Source organism: Haemaphysalis longicornis, unplaced genomic scaffold (assembly GCF_048455015.1).
Source record: "Haemaphysalis longicornis isolate Haplotype H1 unplaced genomic scaffold, Haemaphysalis longicornis Haplotype H1 scaffold_5, whole genome shotgun sequence".
Lineage (NCBI taxonomy): Eukaryota > Metazoa > Arthropoda > Arachnida > Ixodida > Ixodidae > Haemaphysalis > Haemaphysalis longicornis.
Window position 1 is genome coordinate 11,893,067 of NW_027526385.1, and position 18,686 is coordinate 11,911,752.

At 47.3% G+C, this 18,686-nt stretch overlaps 1 protein-coding gene across 1 annotated transcript; it reads right to left on the reverse strand.

Moving 5' to 3' along the window:
* Positions 1–756: 756 nt before the first annotated feature.
* On the reverse strand, positions 757–3,417 carry LOC144137889 (uncharacterized). The gene is made up of 2 exons (XM_077669904.1): positions 3,387–3,417; positions 757–2,662 (listed from the first exon to the last, which is right to left on the reverse strand). The coding sequence occupies exon 2, from the start codon at positions 1,959–1,961 to the stop codon at positions 1,473–1,475; it is 489 nt and encodes a 162-aa protein (XP_077526030.1). The 5' UTR covers positions 1,962–2,662; positions 3,387–3,417; the 3' UTR covers positions 757–1,472.
* Between the last annotated feature and the right edge of the window lie 15,269 nt (positions 3,418–18,686).

Here is an 18,686-nt window from a genome sequence, read left to right on the forward strand (position 1 = left end):
GAGGGTCTGTTTTTATTTGCGTTATATTCCATCCATTTTAAAGGCACATTATGCCCGTATTTGTGCAAAACGATAATTATAATTTATTACTTAAATTTGTCAATTGTGAAGGAAAGTTGGCCCACATTAAGGGCTGCTACACGGATATACTGGCATGCGGCACTGTTTTATAAGAGACGTTCCGACCCCTTTGCCTCTGACGCCTTTTGTGTTTCTATTAAATCAGTTTTTTTAGGCTGATGATCTATGCAGAACCTTGCACTAGAAACTCACAGGGCTTGTATGTACCGTAAAATATGTGACATCTGGCAGTTAAGCATCTTGAAAATAAGAAATAAAATTAGGCATTTCGAAATACTTTTTAAGACTCACGGGGATTTCACAAATAATTCCTGAATCATTCAACCGCACCATTCAAGTGGGATTGGAAAACTACTCACAACGCTGCAGCCACCAATTAAACACTGAGAGTTCCGCATGTAGCTTTGCAGGCACGTACGTTGAAAAATCAAGAAATTTGGTTTTGTCGGTGTGACATGCAATTTGACACCTTTAAGGCATACCCACGATTTCACGTTGTTCCTTCCCTAGTATTTATGGCAGATGTTTGAATTTTAAATTGTTTTTTTTATAGTCTACAGGCAAGCAGCCATCTTCTTTCTGGTTAAACGTTGAAACGGAGTCTTTAACAGCCCCGTTTATGCTGATGTCAAACGAAGCCAGTTGCTGGTAACGAAAGTCAACAAATACACTCCATGAAAATTAAAGGTTTATTAAAATTTTTACAGAGTTTGAAAGACACTGTGGCAAGAAAGCAATTTTAAAATCATGGCGACACCACGATTTCTGTCACTGGTTGCAGTTTTTGCATTGCGTTGCTTTGCCAAGTTGTTTTATCAAATGTTGGCCTTTTTCATTGATTTACTACTAGCCCTGTTCTTTTTTCAGAGGGATGAATCAGCTACCTGCAATGTAGTAGTCTTATGATAGTGACAACATCCTCTCATCTTCAACTGGAGCTTCATTTTCCACTGGAAGAGGAAAATCAAATTGGAATTGCATCTCTGCTTCACAAAGCAGTACTTGTTCGATAATTTCTGTGCAAGATCACGGATGCGGGATACCCGTGCTCTTTAGAATGATTGTAAAGGAATCTCTGATAGGTTCTCATATAAACTAAACACGCTTGGAAGAAGAATGAATCTCTCTTCTTTTGCCATGCATTTCGGCTTACTAGTCTAACAATAAAAAATAGTACTGGGCGAGTTGACATTTCACTGTTTTTAGCAGGCCACCACAAACCAGGGCGAAACATTGGCGTTATCCGTTCACCGCTTGTACCCCATGTTCCTTCATGTTCATGTTGCGCTGTTGAAGTCAGTCACACGGAAATTCCACTGACCCAAGCGCGCCCCATGTAAAACGATTTCATATAGGCAAATGCGAAAGGTGGCCATAATATAAAACTGGCCTCACACGTGGCTATCACGTAAGCGGCTCATGTTTCCGGCGATGAGATCCGGGGCACTAGCCATGACGGATTCTGTGGTGGGCGATTTCCCATTCGTCGTTCGCACCAACACCATGGGCAGTTGTCCAGTTGAGCCGGGCTCGTTGTTCACTGGGTCGTATTTCCAGGGTGGTAGCTCCGCCGTCGTTGCCGCCGCCTGGCACTGGATTCGCCGGCTTGTCTGGTAGACGAAAAGGAACGCGACGAAAATGACGATGCCGATTGGCGCCATGACGTAGCCCACGAGAGTAACCGTGAGGTACCGGTAGGACAGTCCGCAGCACACGCAGAAGAATCCCAGCGAAGACAGCAGGACGCCGACGGTAGCCATCCAGCACTCCACACGAGTCGTCGCGGTCAGGTCCGGGTCCTTCGCAGGAAGGAATGTGGGCGCAGGACTTGCTCGTTCCGGAGGCACTCGTAGAGGAGTGTCGCCAAGGTTTTCCGCCATTGAGAAGACACTTTAGTCAACCTTCGAGTCACTGCACTTGTCCGGGATTCTCCGACGTGGTGCTCCGACGTGGCAGCCAGCTATTGGAAGTCTTGAGCCTTCATTGTGCGCGTGCGCCACAGGCAGAGAAAGTTTCTTTCGGGCAGTTTGAAGACCGAAGCCTGGATGAAGGGTTGAGACCTGCCGTAAAAAGGTGGTGACGGATTGCCAATCTTCTTGGACTCTCGCACGACGAAAGTACTCGTGGCTTTGGAGAACTATGGCCGCGCTTGTAGCACGAGGAACTTGGCACTGAGAGATGAAACGCTCGGTCGGTCAGATCACAAAGTTTCGGTCGCGCCCGTTGGGTATCCTGATAAAATTATCGCAGGCTCGGCACAATGCTATTAAACCTGTTGTATTGTTTGCTAAACATACGAGGAAGTGCTTTTTGCGCCGCAATTCCCAGCTGCACTTTTCCCGTATGCGCACGTATCGGCCCAAACTGCGGGCTTGATGCTGATTTTTGTCAAAGTTTGCGCTAGCTATCTTCTTCCGAGATCAGCAAGGAGAGCCCTTCTCCCGCGTGAGGTTTTTTTGCTCACGGCTTTATCTTCCTCTGACTCGGCTCTTGCGGGTAATGCTTTTGTAAGCCGTCTTGTCTCCAGGTAGAAGTCGGCTCTTCGGCTCTGTGCATTTCTACCAGCGAAGAAGACATGGAACTGCGGGAATAAAAAAATGTTACTCGATTGATCTCACAGGGTTATGCTTTGAGAAAGTCTGCGCGTGGACCTTAAAGCCAAGTGATGCCTTGTCAGCGAACAAATACTTTCTATGGAATAACAACAGGTAAACCGAACTTGGCTTGTACCACTACCGCCATTTTGTTATTGCGTTGGCCGAGGTTTATGTACCTATTGCGCAATGACACCCGTATGGATCGCCAGATTAGGGGAAAATTACATGTATAAAGATATTCCTCATCATGTTGACTTTCAAATACTAAAAGTTGATCTCATGCAGACTTTGCAGAACATTCAATGAAGGTGTCGCGCAGTTGAAGTGATACCTAGAAAATTGCCATGCTCAGACAGCTTCCACTCTCAGTTCGGTTACTATTAAAAGCACTCGCTATTCATCTTTACAAACGGTTCTTTACAGTCACGCAGTGTTTGGCAAATAATGGTGTAGAGCTAGTGCTAGAATACCCGCGTAATAAAATACCTGATCGTGGAGCCCCAACAGGCGGTGAAAAAAGAAAAGGAAAACTTAACGAGCACCTGTAGTTATTATTTACCTAATTTTTATTCAAAGCATACCTACCCGCCGTCATTTACCTTCCGTCGTCAGAGATCTTCCAATTTATTTTATTTTCAAAGAGGCCGCACCACGGCGAATTCCGTCTGTGAGTAGGCTATAAACGAGGAAGAAAAATAATGCGCTTACCTATAACTTCGTGCTTTCCGGACCCGCAATGCTGCAATAGACAGGCGCGACGGTCAGAGGTCAATTACGATGCTGGCAGAACGGCCTCGCGCAAGCTCTACCGTGGCAGTTCATCCAACTACACTATTCAATCAAAATCCGCAGTTCAGTACCGCCGCCCAAAAGGAGACAAATGATATTTTATAAACACCGTAGCTCGCTCGTGCAGGGCGCATATGGGTCCGCATAGGAGTGATGGACGGCTGTAGACGGCTGCATGTGACGCGATAGCTGCCCGACCTTTAGGCGGGCGTGTACGTGGTGGAAGCGTTGGGACGAAAAAGCGTTCGGCTGGCTGGCGGCACTCCAGCAGCCTTGCATAAGCGTCCCCTCTTCCATTGTATGAACGAGTGGCATCCAAGAACCGCGTGCTTTTCAGACCATTGAGACGGACTCGCGGGGAATATTTCCGAACCCATGATGCTGGTCCGGCATTGCGTTACGGCACTTTAATATCCAGTATTACGCGCCCATATGCACAGCTTTTGTTGCTTACGTCTAGAAGCGAGGGGCAGGCATGTGCAGTTTAGGGATGAGGGGAAATAAGCGGCTCCGACCAAGGTTTTCTAGGAGAGCTCATTGGACAATGCTTCCCAATGCACCGGGGGCGGGAAGCACAAACGAGAAATATGTATACTCCGTCGTAGCGACGTTTGTGGACATCTTCTTGGTGTTTGACGACGCGTGAAATGCCCAAAATGTGATCATACGCAACACGTCCCACTAATTCTCAATAACCTTACATTTTGTTATTTTCATTCGCGGACCGCCTTGAAAACTCACTAGTGAACTTGTAGACGAACATTGAAGCGCTTCGGATGTTTGAAAACAAGTACATGGAGTCTGTGATTGGTCCAGTCCGGGTTGGGGTTTAAGGTATGAATGTGCCTAATTTCTTTCCGATTGAAAAGGAACGTTTGAGGCCTGTAGGTTTTATGCTGAAGAAATGACCTAGTTTATTAAAAAGCTCCAGCTACATACATGGCTAAGCGCAAAGCCTGAAAATCGGCACATGCGCACACATGGACCTGACGCCTGCTTTCATAGCTGTCAACGGGACATTGGGCACGAATACTATTCGCTGCAAAACCTCGTCGCACAAACCGCGGCGCGCATTCGACAGCTGTTTTCTAAATGAAGAGATGCGCTTCGGAGCACTGTTTTTGGCAGTAGAATTTGTGTCACGAAACAACCTACCCAACTGTGGAATGCAGAAATGGGAAATCATGTTTCCACTGTTGGTAGGGCCTCTCGGTATAGAACGGCCGTGCAGTGCGGTAGAGGCCAGTATAACTACCGAAATGAGGAAAAGAGAACAAGGAGCGAAGATAATTGTCTGTATTTTATAGAAAATACTGACACTGATACGGACGGCCCAGGTAAAATAAGGGAAAGGAAACCAAAGAACTGTTAGGGTGAGATGAGAGCAACAGTACACCTGGTTTGAGTAATAGCAACTTGCATATTCATCGACTTTATTGGCCTTATAAATAAATTCAGAAGAAAAATCCCGCGATACCTATTTCAAAAAAGAAAACCAAAGAACGGTAACTTTAGAAGCACAACCCGACGCTTCAGAGGGCGCTTAGAAGCTAGTGAGGAATAGAACACGAAGCCATTTAATAGCGTGGAGCTCTTTTGGCGTAGTTATAATACTAGATTATGGAGATACTGCAAAACATATGCGACTGTACTTTGCATAATTCGTGCGGTGGAGCACATAAAGCTTGTTCACTTTCGCTGCTCAAACGTTGACGGAGGACTTAAAAGCTTTTATTCTAAATATATTTCACAGATTCTCGATGTCCAGAGGCAATTTGAATGTAAACGTACAATATTTTTAGTCCAATATCTTTTTTGTTACCGAATAACAGACAGTTGCTGCAGCGTCTTCTATCATTTTTTTTTTCATCTCACTTCTCCTAGTGTCTCCGCAACACCCTCGTTAAACGTGGCTGTGGTTTCCACGTTTACAAGCAAACTCCGCTAGAAGGATTTTTTATACCTTGTGCTGCTACCGTATATTGTCTTAACTTCGCCTAAGTGATTGATTGATTGTGGGGTATAGCGCGCCAAGGCTACACTTGGGCTGTGGGACGTGCCGCAGTCGTGGTTTCCGGAATAATTTCCGCCACCTGGGGATCTTTAACGTGCTCGTAAATCTCGACACACGGGAGTGTTCCAAGTACGGTTATGGTGCCATTAAACCTCCTCAAAGCACCCTTCTTGTGCATCAGAGCGCATGTTTTATATCTGCTTACACCGAGTTTGTTCGTCGTTATTATGAGGACGAATTGAGGGAAAAAGCCACAGTGACACAAACGTGGTGCAGAAATTCCCGTTCGTGAATTCCAATTGGCTCTGACACATTCCATAGCGCGTGCACACACAAAAAAGCAGTGAATGCTGCTAGACAACGCATTGGCAATCTAAGAACCACGTGAAAAGCAGGGAACGCGGAAGCGCTAGCTGTCCTTCGCTCAACACTCGTCCAGTGGCGCAGCAATAACTAGGCTGAGAGATTCAGGACACTCGGCTAGGCGCAGGGTGACCGCTCAGCGGAGGTCGAGCGCAGATTATTGTTTTCGCATTATAAATTGATAAGACGCTCTTAGGTGCCCCCGAACTTTTGTTTAAGCTCCCTTTCTTAAATCACTCCGCTTGGGGATGCTGGAACTCAGAATGTGGCTAAACAGTGTTCGGCATTGGGGAGCAAGCTTTTGAAGGGTTGACCACACGCAATCTGTTCGCGTATCTGAAACTTTGTACTGTGATACTTTTATTCTATATCTTACCGTAAACTCAAAGCGGGAGCTTGATATTTTGAGTGCGTAATGATAAGTGTGGCATGGCATAATAATCTGCGTTTTTTTATTCCTGCTCGCACAATTAGGTATTCACCGAAAACATGTACTCGTATTCGGACCTTCATCATTGCCGATGTGGCACACCAGTAACAGAATTCAACGGTTTCATAATCTCACTCGGAATGTGGAGCGTCGGGTTTTATTATCCTTCGTTGACGTGACTCCTTTTGTTTGACTCCGAACGCTGCAGTACATTTAGCTGTGCTGTATTTGATCTCCAGTCACATATTCTCGACTATGAATTGACGATGCTAGAGTAAGTACCATTTCTGGATGATGAGAGAAACGCAAGACACGCATAAAATTACAAGCTTTAAAGCTTATAAAGCTGCTGTTCCACACAGTGATTTCAAACTTAGTGATACTACTGAATGATGCCGAACGGCTTATTATTATTTATTGATGCTCGGATCTTTTCAGAAGGTCAGCGATGCTGTCTTCATAGTTAATTCTAGTTTTTTGCTGCATTCGTGGTGCTAATGGTGGCGTGTCCGCACTCTGCTATACTTAGCACTTGCTAATGTGTCGTAGGTTCTTCAGAGCCTTGGTCATGCTTTGCATTTATCAAGTAGGTCTAATATTTTTGTACTTCATTGTCGGTTAACTGGTTATGCCAAATTTTACACCCCTGTTGACCAGGTCCAATGGCTGGGAGAGACGGCAGGTTGGTCGCATAGAGAGCGCGGTTAGAGGTGTAGACACCTACAGGGGTCATTTTTATTGGATTTCGGGGGTTATTTTGTCGCATCAGGAACGCCTCTAAAATACCAAGGTGGTTGTTCTTACAACTGGTGGCCACAAAAACGTGCTGCATTCGTTAGGGCTTTGACAGAATGGAAACTGAACGGGTTTGCATGTGCTGAGAAGCATAAAGAATTCTTGAGCTAGTGTTGGCCAGTTCTTCTTTATGTTGTTCCTCCTGACATAACGTATACGGTTCATTTTTATTGGATTCCGGTTGTCGTTTCGGCGCACCAGGAACGCCTCTAAAGTAGAAGGTGGTCGTCTTTACAACTGGTGGCACAAAAACATGCTGCATTCATTAGAGCGTTGACAAAATGGAAACCAGAGGGGTTGCGTATGCTGGGCACCATACAAAGATTCTTTAGCTGGTGATTGCCAATTCTTCTTCATGTTGTTCTTCCTGACATAACCTATACGGTCCTTTTTATTGGACTCCGGTGGTCGTTTTGTCGCACTAGGAACGGCTCTAAAGTAGCGAGGTGGTCGTTCTTACAACTGGTTGTCACAAAAACATGCTGCCTTTATTAGGGAATTGGCAGAATAGAAACGAGATGGGATTGCATGTGCTGGGCACCATACAAAAGTTTATGATCTATTGATTGCCAATTCTTCATAATATCGTTAGTGCTGACATAACCTATACGAATCATTTTTATTGGACTCCGGTGGTCGTTTTGTCGCACTAGGAACGGCTCTAAAGTAGCGAGGTGGTCGTTCTTACAACTGGTTGTCACAAAAACATGCTGCCTTTATTAGGGCATTGGCAGAATAGAAACGAGATGGGATTGCATGTGCTGGGCACCATACAAAAGTTTATGAGCTATTGATTGCCAATTCTTCATAATATCGTTAGTGCTGACATAACCTATACGAATCGTTTTTATTGGACTCCGGTGGTCGTTTTGTCGCACTAGGAACGGCTCTAAAGTAGCGAGGTGGTCGTTCTTACAACTGGTTGTCACAAAAACATGCTGCCTTTATTAGGGCATTGGCAGAATAGAAACGAGATGGGATTGCATGTGCTGGGCACCATACAAAAGTTTATGAGCTATTGATTGCCAGTTCTTCTTCATGCTGTTCCTCCTGACATAACCTAAGCGGTTTATTTTTGTTGGATTCCGGTTGTGGCTTTGTCGCACCAGGAATGCCGCTAAAGTACCAAGGTGGACGTTTTTACGACTGGTGGCCACAAAAACACGCTGCATTCGTTAGAGCTTTGACAGAATGAAAACCAGATGGGTTCGAATGTTCTGGGCGCCATACAAAAATTTATGAACGTGTGATGGCCAAGTCTTCTTTATATCGTTCCTACTGACATAACGGACGTGCGTGTAGAAGATCGAAAGTCGATTTGTCGCAGCTTCACCCTCAATTTGGTGCAGATAAAGCACCTGATTTGTACGAAGGACCGGTCAAACTCCAAATCATTCTTTTTCTATGATGCCAATTCATCCTTTCAAAACAGTACGCACATTATTGGAGTATTTCTCTGGAAGCAGTACGCGCCGGCTCAAATGCAAGCTCACTTAATGACATCTCCTATTAAGCTCGAAAATGGAAGCACAGTCTTAGAAGCTACTACTCCGTTCATGTGGCGCAGGGAATCCCAAGCTGACCAAGAAGATGTTTTGCTTTTAACCTACGCGTTTAAATGAGGCTTCGAATTGCGCATGCGCAGTAGCTTATCTACCAGTGATATGAAGGTGCAGACAAAACGGGCAGCGGCAGCGGTTGCACGTCACAGCCAGTGGCAGCAGCAGGGGAAGCAGCAGCATCGTCTGTATAGCGATCGACCGACAATCAGACTTGCCTAATAGGAGGGAGCCGAGCTGCCGCCGTTTCTTGGGGCCCGACGAATGCGATCGCGCGCGAGCTCGCTGGCGTCGTTGTGCGGCGCGTTCGCATAGCGTTTGACAAGCACCCGGGGCTGCTTGGATGAAGGCGGAGGCCCCGGGCGCCCACAGCTGCGTCTTTCAAGAAGGCACGCCGTCGCCACCGCTTCTGCTGCGGCCTGTTGCGTCGCCGTTGGGACCCGCCTGCACGCTCCCCCCTCTCTAACTCTCCCTCCAAAGATGTAGATGCAGTTTGGTCCCGACGCCTTTTTCTCAGAGGAGCTCCGGAAGCGAGACAGAATGACCTCGTTTGAGTGGGTTCTCGGGCAAAGTCCAGTAGTGCTTGCTTTGCAGCGTTTTGTGCAGTAGTTTCGTAGTTTCAGTGGAAGTTAAAAGTCTGCCTCAGGAAAGATGGCAGAAATAGGGTCTCTGATATTAAAAGTGGCGAATCTGACTGTCTATGTAGCGAAAAGCAGAAAAGAGACGTAGCCCATTGCGCTGATAAGAGATAGCCCCTCATTTCTTAACACCTTAGTGTTTTCACTACGTTTGATCAAAATTTGTTTGAAATGCTGCAGTGTTTGTAAATTTCGGTTCGTAGAGGGGAATTCAAAGTGGTATTTTCGCGAGCAAGGTAAGGCGGTTGGATTGGGCAAAAGAACACACACGCACAGAGAGAGAGAGAGAGAGAGAGAGAGAGAGAAAGAGAGAGAGAGAGAGAATAGCCGACACGAGAAACGCGTGCTGTCAGTTTAGGAACCCGAGTCGTAATGCTTCCAAGAACCTGAAAGGAAAGTCTCCACTTTAAAGTAGCTAAGAAAGAAGCCGTGCAATCTGGCCTAATTTGAAACAACTAGGGTTTCCTAACTTCCTGTAAGGGGCGCCATCATGGAAGGTATTGTTGTATGAATTGTAGGTAGGTATGGGACACCTATGAAGTTCTAGTGTAGAACATTCCTTATAGTTCTAGTGGGCACTTCATTTCGTGGAATCGTCTATTTTGTAATTTTCTCAAGGGAAAAACATTTTAAGAGACTCGAAACTACGTGGCATAGATGGTGGCAGCTTTACAAAGCAATGCAATGACGTCACATGGGTTCGTTTTGTGGTTTGGCGCAAACATGTATCTTCTATACTTTAATAACCACCAAAGCACTTTCCATGCCAACCGTATGTTCCTTCCGGCCCAATACACATAGAATGATTGTGGTCGCAACCGTTTATACTCCCGCCAACCCACTTGCAAGCGAACCATCGCTAACGACTTGATGAAATCGAATAGAAGAATAATGTAACAGAAACAGCACGTGTGACACATCCCTCTTACGTAAAAATGTGTTGACTGGGCTACCCAAGATGTACTTAAACAAGCTAAGTTATGAGATCATGTCAAAATTGCACCAGTATTGAATTTTAATTTAAATGTTATTTTCCTGGTAATTTGCTTGCAGCGCCAATAAGTGGCGCTGCGAGCCGCTGCAAGCAAATTACCAGGGAATTCCTCACAGGCAAATGTATACGTTCACAGTGAAATCTATTGCACTGATATAGAAAAATGCGGAAAAATAACACAAACGCAACAAAGTGTTCGCCTGTGAAGGTACCAGTCCAAAGTTATCAGCCCAAAATTTCGACGCTGACAACTGCTTTTCGTTCTGGATCTTCTCACACAACTTACTTTTGGAGGGCAGCTTCGGTAATCTTCTGGGAAGGTATGGGCTATCGGAGCGCTCTTCTTAACAACGACAGCACCACTGATAGTCTTTGTTCAAATAACGTTGTGCAACTTATTTGGTTGGCACTCAACGTAATCGTATCCTTACCAGTGAGGTTGACCATTTCTTACAATTCCCGTATTTGCTGGAAAGCATTCATTCCTAATGTTCGTGTAAGAGCAAGGACGCGAAAATGCCGTGGCCAGCCATTTACAGCCGTCCTTGTAAATGGCAAAAGGAGGCGAGCGTGTTATAACGTAGGGCGACGTTACAAGAAAAGCACAGTGACAAGTGTTCGCGGCGTAGCGTAATCGAAAGTTGCCTAGAATGAACAGCAACTGTAAAATGTTCTAAATTGGGAGTGCTGGGGGCAGATAAAGTGAGCAAACACGAATTCCCAGACTATGGGCCTGTGACTATCGGCCCAGTGACACATTTAAACATTCTTCCTTTCCGAGGGCTATCGAAATGTGGAATGGCTTACCGCGTGAGGTTGCAAGTATGAATTGTGTCGACGGTTTTGCTGAAACAGTCAAGGAACTTCGGTTACGCAGCAATGCATAAACATGCACCATGTATCTTTTAGATGCAACACATCTCTAACTCGCCTTGTCCCGCGTCGTTGTTGTGGCGTAGTCCGCATCCCTCCCCCATTCTCCTCGCCGCGGCAGCTGCGCGCTCCGCCGCTCTCACCGCAGCGCCATCTGTGCGCCAGCGCGGTCAGCGCGCAGCTTGCGCTCGGCTGCGCTCGTTCACGTCGCCGTGCCAGCTGTGCGTTAGCGCGCAGCTTGCGCTCGGTTAAAAATTTACACCATCTTCCCACGAGGGGAACCATGGGGTAGATGGGACGCATCGGGGGTGAACATGCTGCGTAAATACGATACACAACAACAGAAATCCACACGCTGACATCGCTAACATAACGGAAACGCAACGGCAACCCCCGATGCGTTGCATCTACCCCATGGTTCCTCTCGCGGGAAGATGGTGTAAATTTTTTGTTTATTTTTGTGTCTGCAATGTATGCTGGCTTCATGTTAGTTGTGTATAAACTCTGCATTGGGTGTTTCTTTTTTGCATTTCCTTGCTTCTTGCGTTCAGTTGTCCATCAGTGTTTTGTTTATGTATACGCTCTGACGATCTTTGTACGCTATTCTTGTGTTTTTCTTTTATGCCTACCCCTGTATGGACCTGGCCAAGGCTCACAGTATCAATAAATAGATGTGCGAAGAGTTGCTCCTATAGCCGTATCAGGTCCGGCGCATAGTAAGAACAAGACCGGAGGGGAAACGAGGTTTCCTAGGGCGGCCAGATAACGTCACAAGCGCCTGGCCTTGGTTGAGCTAGCGGCATCTGTCGGTGGAGAAGAAACTGCGCGGCCGCCACAATCGGCATGGCACGGCGCAACCACAGAATAAATTGTGCAGCTATCATTTTGTCCATGTGGTGTCGCTACCCTCTCCATCGGCGTCGCACCTACGAATATTTGTATTCCTGGTTGGTTTTTCTTGTGAAGTTATATGGTCTCTCGCCCGTGCCCGCCGCAATGGGCCGTTTCACCTCCTGCTTATATTGTTCCTCGGTGGGTTTGGGAAACTTACACTCAGATACTTTAGGCAAGCATTTCAGACGTTCCAGGAAACTACGGGAAAGGCTTCATAAACCTAAAATTTCGTATTCAGCATGTTCATACTCGAAGATTAACTTTGCAGGAGAACTTTGCGGAACATTTTGGAACATTTGTTTGAAGAGACGCCGGAAGTTGCTGCCCGTAAAGTTCCTTCCACTACTGTGGCTCCTATCTCTCATAGGCTCAACCCAAGTGTTTGTGCGATAACACTGAGGACGAGAGATTACTTTCTCGATAACTTGGGAAAATTTGGGTAATTGACTGCGAATAAATTGTGATGGCTCAAAATGCGCAGGCAAGGGGACAAGCAGGCAATGCAGGCGTGCGCAGCACAAAATTCCGGCGGTCACTGAGAAACCAACGGTCACTGAGACGCCAACAGCCCAAGCTTGGGCTGTTGGCGTCTCCTGTCGTCGTCGTCGTAATCGTCGTTTCATGTAGTCACGGTACTAAAGCACCGGGATGCTCGTTTACGCCTCGCGCTAGAACGTCACGCGTGATAAAAAAAAACATCTAGACACTTGTTTACACCTCCTAAACTTCCCAGTTGTGACAGGACTAGTGCAGCGCTTGTAGCCGTCGAGCCTTGGACGAGACGAACGCTACATAGACTGTGCCCCACTCTCTTCCTTCTTTCCTCTTTCTCTCTTCTTATCCTTTGAAACCCCCCTTCCCTTCCCTGGACTGGGTTGTATGAGGGTGAACTCCCCGACTGAGTTCAACAATATCCCCAGTTCTTTTCTCTTCCCTGCTTCCTTAATAAATCACCACCACCCACGCATTGTGCTGGAGCGCTTCGTAACGCGCACTGAAAAAAACACCGGGGCACTCGTTTACGCCTCGCGCTAGAGAGCTCCGTGCTTCAAAAAACAGAGACTTTCACAGCAAAGCTGTATACCTCTACCTCCCAACGGTTTCATCTCCTATTGGTTAAAACGCCAAGGCGCCAATAATGCACTTATACACTACATGATTCACCCTTCCCATGGTTTCACGTCAGTTCTGATTACCGGGGATTTTTATACAAGACTAGTTCTGTTGTCCAGGGCTCGCCCGAGGTGTGCGTATTAAAACGCATTGCAAAAGGTATACCGGACACAAATAAGGGGTCCAGAGAAGGCGCCGCGAGCGAGGATGTCACTGCGAGTACCACATGCTGCGCAAAACCACTTCTCAAAAAAAAAGTTCCTGCGTTTTTGCAGCCGCCCCTTTCCAAAGGGGCGATTTCCGGTGCAAGCCGGGTGAACTTCCCAAGCGTTGTAGTCCCACACTAGGGACGAGCGTCAGGCCGGGGAGTCGCTTGTACCTATTTTACCGGTAGGTGCCCGGCGCCACCAAGGAACACGAATTCACATGGTGCCTTCCACAGCCACGATGGACGCTCAACTCGCAACCGCCTGTGGCAGGACATGCCGCCAGACTCTTTCACCCCCGGCAATGGCGCAACGCGGCATGATGGCCGGGGGCCCCGCCAGATGGACAAGGGTCAGGGGCCCCTCGGTAGGGTAAAGGCAGCTTTCCAGACGTGAAATCCCCTTTCAAGGGTCCGCACTCGACCAGGGACGCCTGTAATTAAAGAAACCGGTGGGTGTCCAGCGGTACCAGGATTTGAAACCAGTACCTCCCGCATACGAAGCGAGTGCTGTACCTCTCAGCCATCGCTGCGGTTAAAAGTTCCTGAGTTTTTGCAGCCGCCCCTTTCCATAGTGGCGATTTCCCGTGCAAGCCGGGTGAACTTCCCAAGTACCGGTGCTGTACACTTCTGTACAGCACCGCGCACATTTCAAAAATGCATGGATGACACTCCTTTGTCCTTGCTCGGGCCGCGACGTTTCGTAAGCAGTGAAATCACGACATTATCGAAAGAAGCAGTAAAATCTCATGCACGGTCTGGCCTATAAGAAACCTTGATTGTACGGCTGACGATAAAGAGTATGTTTTGTTTTGCACTTGTTCTTGGGAGTGCAAGCCAACTCGCACGCACTCCATCCTCGACCTTTCCTCCTCTTTTGCGCCATGTTGGCTTGTTGCCCAGAGTTCCAAAACCTCCTGCGCAAGCCTGTGACTCCTGGCAGCAAAGCTATCATTTGTCGATCGATGAACTTTAAGTCTTCTCCGGTACAATGATTTCAGGGTCAATCAATGCCGCGACGGCTTGCAAAACCGCGGAGACTTTAAATACGCCCTTTCTGTTCGGGCTACACACTTGACATACTGTTACACGGCACGTGTTGCAGCACATGGTTCAAGTACCTCCTGCTGCTTTTGTAAGACTCGATGCGGGCCTGACGCGGTGTCTGAGTGCCCAAGGCGTTGTGCGAGTGTGCAAGAAGTCGCGGGCGGGATCATCGGTCCAGACGGTGTCCTTCTTATTGATGCTGACCTAAGCACGAGAATCATGCTCTTCCAAGGTTGCCTTCCACAACGAAGGCTATACTCCGGCGAGAAGGCGAGAGAAAGTAAACACTCGGCAGTGACACCGGGACGAGTGAACAAGGGCATCGCCCTCGAAGTGCTTATTGGTGAATCCCAGCAGGTCTTCTTTTTGCATCGGTTTTTAAAAGCGCAGCTGTTTATGATGGGGTTTTGTGCACTTTTTTCTGCGAAGCAAAAAAACTCCCTTTATTTCGCACTTTATCGCGAATGCTGCGCAGGAAATTGCTCTGCCTCTCGTTTTACCAAAACGTTTCCAAACAAAGTTATATGCCAATTGGCCTCTAAGAAGACTATTGGAACTCTGAGTTGCGTTCGGTTGTCACGATTAGTTAACAGGGAAGCTGTAGACGTTATTCTCGTCGGCTGTCAATACCTAACCGTCTATGGAGGGAGTACGACGACTCTATCAGTACGCCGAGTTTTATTTACTTGGTGCAAGTGATGTTAGCTCACAGTAAAGTTGTGAACGTTACAAAGCACCGTCTGCTGTCAAGACATGGTCATCTGTGAAGGGAGTGCGAGTATAAATACCGCTGCAACATTTGTATTATCGAAACTATCTCCCAACAAAGCGTGTGACAATTAGCCGCTGACCCGACTACGTTAATCTCCGTTAATTCGGATCCCGTTTTTAAGAATTTTACTTGATTCGGACGCGGCGTCTGGTTCCGTCCGAATGGTGCAGTGTTCTATGACTGAAAACTCTCATTAATTAGGACAGAAACGGCCACAGTTCGGTAAATTTGGACTTCCCGCTGAGTTCAGTCGGGCGAACAGCAGCCCATTCCTTCAGCTTCCTACTTAGCTTCAGATAATTCGGGATGAATACCTAAAGTACTTCGAGATCGGAACGGGATACACAAGAGCACGGTCGCCCCCAACAAAAGAGCACGCACTCCCTCACGCACGTGCACGCACACGCACACGCACACGCACACACACAAACGCATGCCACTGGGGGAGGCCGTGCATGCGTTGAGCGTTCTAGAGGAATTTTGCATGGTATAGCCGGACACAGTGTGCGGGCCAAAGCACCCCCTAGAAGTTCGCAAAATAGCGATTTTCTTGAACATCACGTCCGCGAAGTAGGAAACGGCAATCATCGACTTTAACGGGACAGACAGCTGATTTTTCTCTACTATATTTTCTGCATCCCAAATGAAATGACACCATTTAAAACAGCTCAACCCGGAACGGTTTTCCTGATAGCGCCTTAGAACTTCTGAGATCGGTATTTTTATATCTACCAGCCATATGTGTCCTGCCAAGAGGAATGCTGGCAACCGTGGCAGTGAGACGTGCGGCAACAAACTTTTACTGCACGTGCGATTAATAAAGGTATTTAAAAACTTGTCCCCGGCTAAAACAACAATAGTGTGCAACCTTTCTTATTTCTGCATGCGGTTTTCGAATCAGGCGTTGTATTTGGCGGCGTATTTTGGACCCGTAACGTAGTGTCTCGTTTGCACACTACACAGCGCCACCTTTCAGACTTCAGAAATTTTAGGACAAAATTGAAATGATTTCCGCCTGTTTATTTAGAAATTTCTTGCGGTTACACCAGTGTACAAAACGCTGGCTTTCAAATGAGCTAGACGACATGCACTCTACAAAATCGGCTGTCTTTCCATTTAATAAAAATACAAGTTTGATGAGGTTGAAAGCACTTTTCAGTCGTTACGACCATACTCGTGATAATGCGGAAAATTTCCCTTCCTCGTGAAATCCGAATTAACGGCTTGTTTTATGTAGTTGCATCCCGTTTTATTTACCCACCATAATTAGTTCCCAGTCCACCTGCTGTCACTAGAGGGTGTTACGATTCAGCGCGCCGCTGTCCAGCAAGCTTCGTGCAGTGCTCTTGTGATTTGTGGCAGAGCCTATCACCACGTGCAACTTCCACGTGGACGCCTCTCTGTGTGTGGCTCAAGCTTGCCGCGACAGCCAACAGATCACATCACGCCCAAAACGGCCGGCGCAGGGGCGTCTCGCTGTCGGCGTGATTCAGACTTCGGCGGCGGCAGGCGCGGCGAGTTGAGATTTGTGCGAAGGACGCGGACGCCGCAGTGGAGAACTCCTCTCTTCCCTCTCTCAGACTCAGCGTGCGCCGCTACTACCTACCCCTCACGAACTCTGGAAAGAGCGTTGTGTGTGCTGGTACTATGTTCGTGCCGTGTGCAAAAAGCGGGGGGAGAACTTGTTTGACCGTTAACGCTTTGAGCAAAAAAATAAAGGGCCCCGAGCGCAGAAGTTCGTTCGCTTTGGAGCAGCGAATCAATGCTGTCCCTCTGCTCTATTTTTGTACTGTAACCTCGCCCGTGAGGGCAGTGTTCCTGTATTTCTTCGGCTGATGCCTTCGCCATGCAGTAAATCAGTTAAATTTGCCTTCGGCTTCTAATCGTCATCTCCAAGGCGCCCCCCCCCCCTTCCACGCTACCGCACGCATGACGAGGCGACGGAGCCCGGTGCTGGGACGCCTTCCCGTACGTAGCTGGTGGCAGCGGTGGGATGGCGACGTCGCAACAAGGGGCTTTTCTGCTAGAGGGAAGCGGACGACTATATGTTTTTCTGCTAACATAACACTCTAGTACTTTCCACTTTCATTAAATAATCCCAAAACCATATTTTCTACCATTGCCAAATCATGAGAGTAATCTGCACGTGCACAACCTCCAAACACGTGTGAGATGTTGACTTTATTTAGATTCGCCGGATATCCGCCTAAACAGAGTGGAATTGCTCTTCATTATTAAAGGCCACTTCAGCTCATGAACACCGCAGCGTTGCGAAAAATTCTACTGCGACAACGGTGTGAAAATGTGTGTTCAAGCGAATAACTTTCGCCACTACTTTCGTCCGTGACATGGTTCCTACTCGTCAGCATAGTGTACAGCCAAGGAAGCCTGGAGCCAGTCTTAGGCAAAAAAAAATACTGCATAAACGACAGAGGTTGGCAGTGTTCTGTTAATTACAATGCGCACTTGACTGGTTTCGACAAAAGCATAATAAAACCACTTCATCTAGGTAAAAAAAATTATGAGCCCTTTTACTATGAGAACATGGACTACCAGCGAATCTGAGGTGGCACAGACTTGTGGAAAATATCAGCAGAAATGTAGAGAATTGTCTACTGTGCTCGGGAACAAGTTAAGAACGGCAATAGCTCATGTACGGTATCACTCCGCCTAAGCGACGGACCCGGATGTCAACGTGCGCGCGCGTTTTGAAATGAGATTGCTATGAATGTCTCATAACGTTTGCCTTTTCTCACTTTGTTTGTCGGCGCTGAAGTAGTTTATGAGCCTATTAAGACCAAAAAATCACGGAAACCGCCCTTGCCATGTTCAAAATATTCCCAGCGAGTACTACTTGCGCCGCGCGGAGTAACATCCGGCTGCGGTGATGAAGCACAGAGGCAATTTCCGTTGGCTGAGAAATTGAACATCAGAATATACAATTTCTACGATAATTCCCAGGGCAGTGCTTTGCTTTTTGAGGCTAGAGCAGGTTGCTTGCGAACCAAGAGCTTTGTGGGGAAGTATTCACAAAATGATGGGGTATGCGTGGTCTCCGGGGGAGCAGGAGGAGAAATGTTTATTCCACGAGCGCTGGTGGTGCTTTTAGGGCTCCCGCCCGGTGGGGGTCGTCCCTAGTCCGGGATGCCCTGGCCTTGGCTGGCAGTCCAGGCCCTCTTCACCAGTATACGCTGGGTCCCAGGGTCTGGACTTTTCAGGCACGCCACCCACTGCTCGTAATGGTCTGCGGAAAAGAAACAGAAACTATGCGGCACTTAGTGTTAGAATGTAAGGGTATCCATCCAAATCTACATGAGGGAAATATTTGGCTTCCATAAGCCTTACGATTTAAGGGTAGCGCAGAGGGAGTTAACTTCAAGGCTGTCGAGGCGACAAAAAGAAGGCTAGAATGCTGGTGGACGAAAAGCAGCGAGGGGAATATTGCCTAGGACAGTTACCACCTGTAACAGAAAAAAAAGCTTTTTGTGCCTGCCCTAAGCAGCGCTAGTATTGAACTAAGAG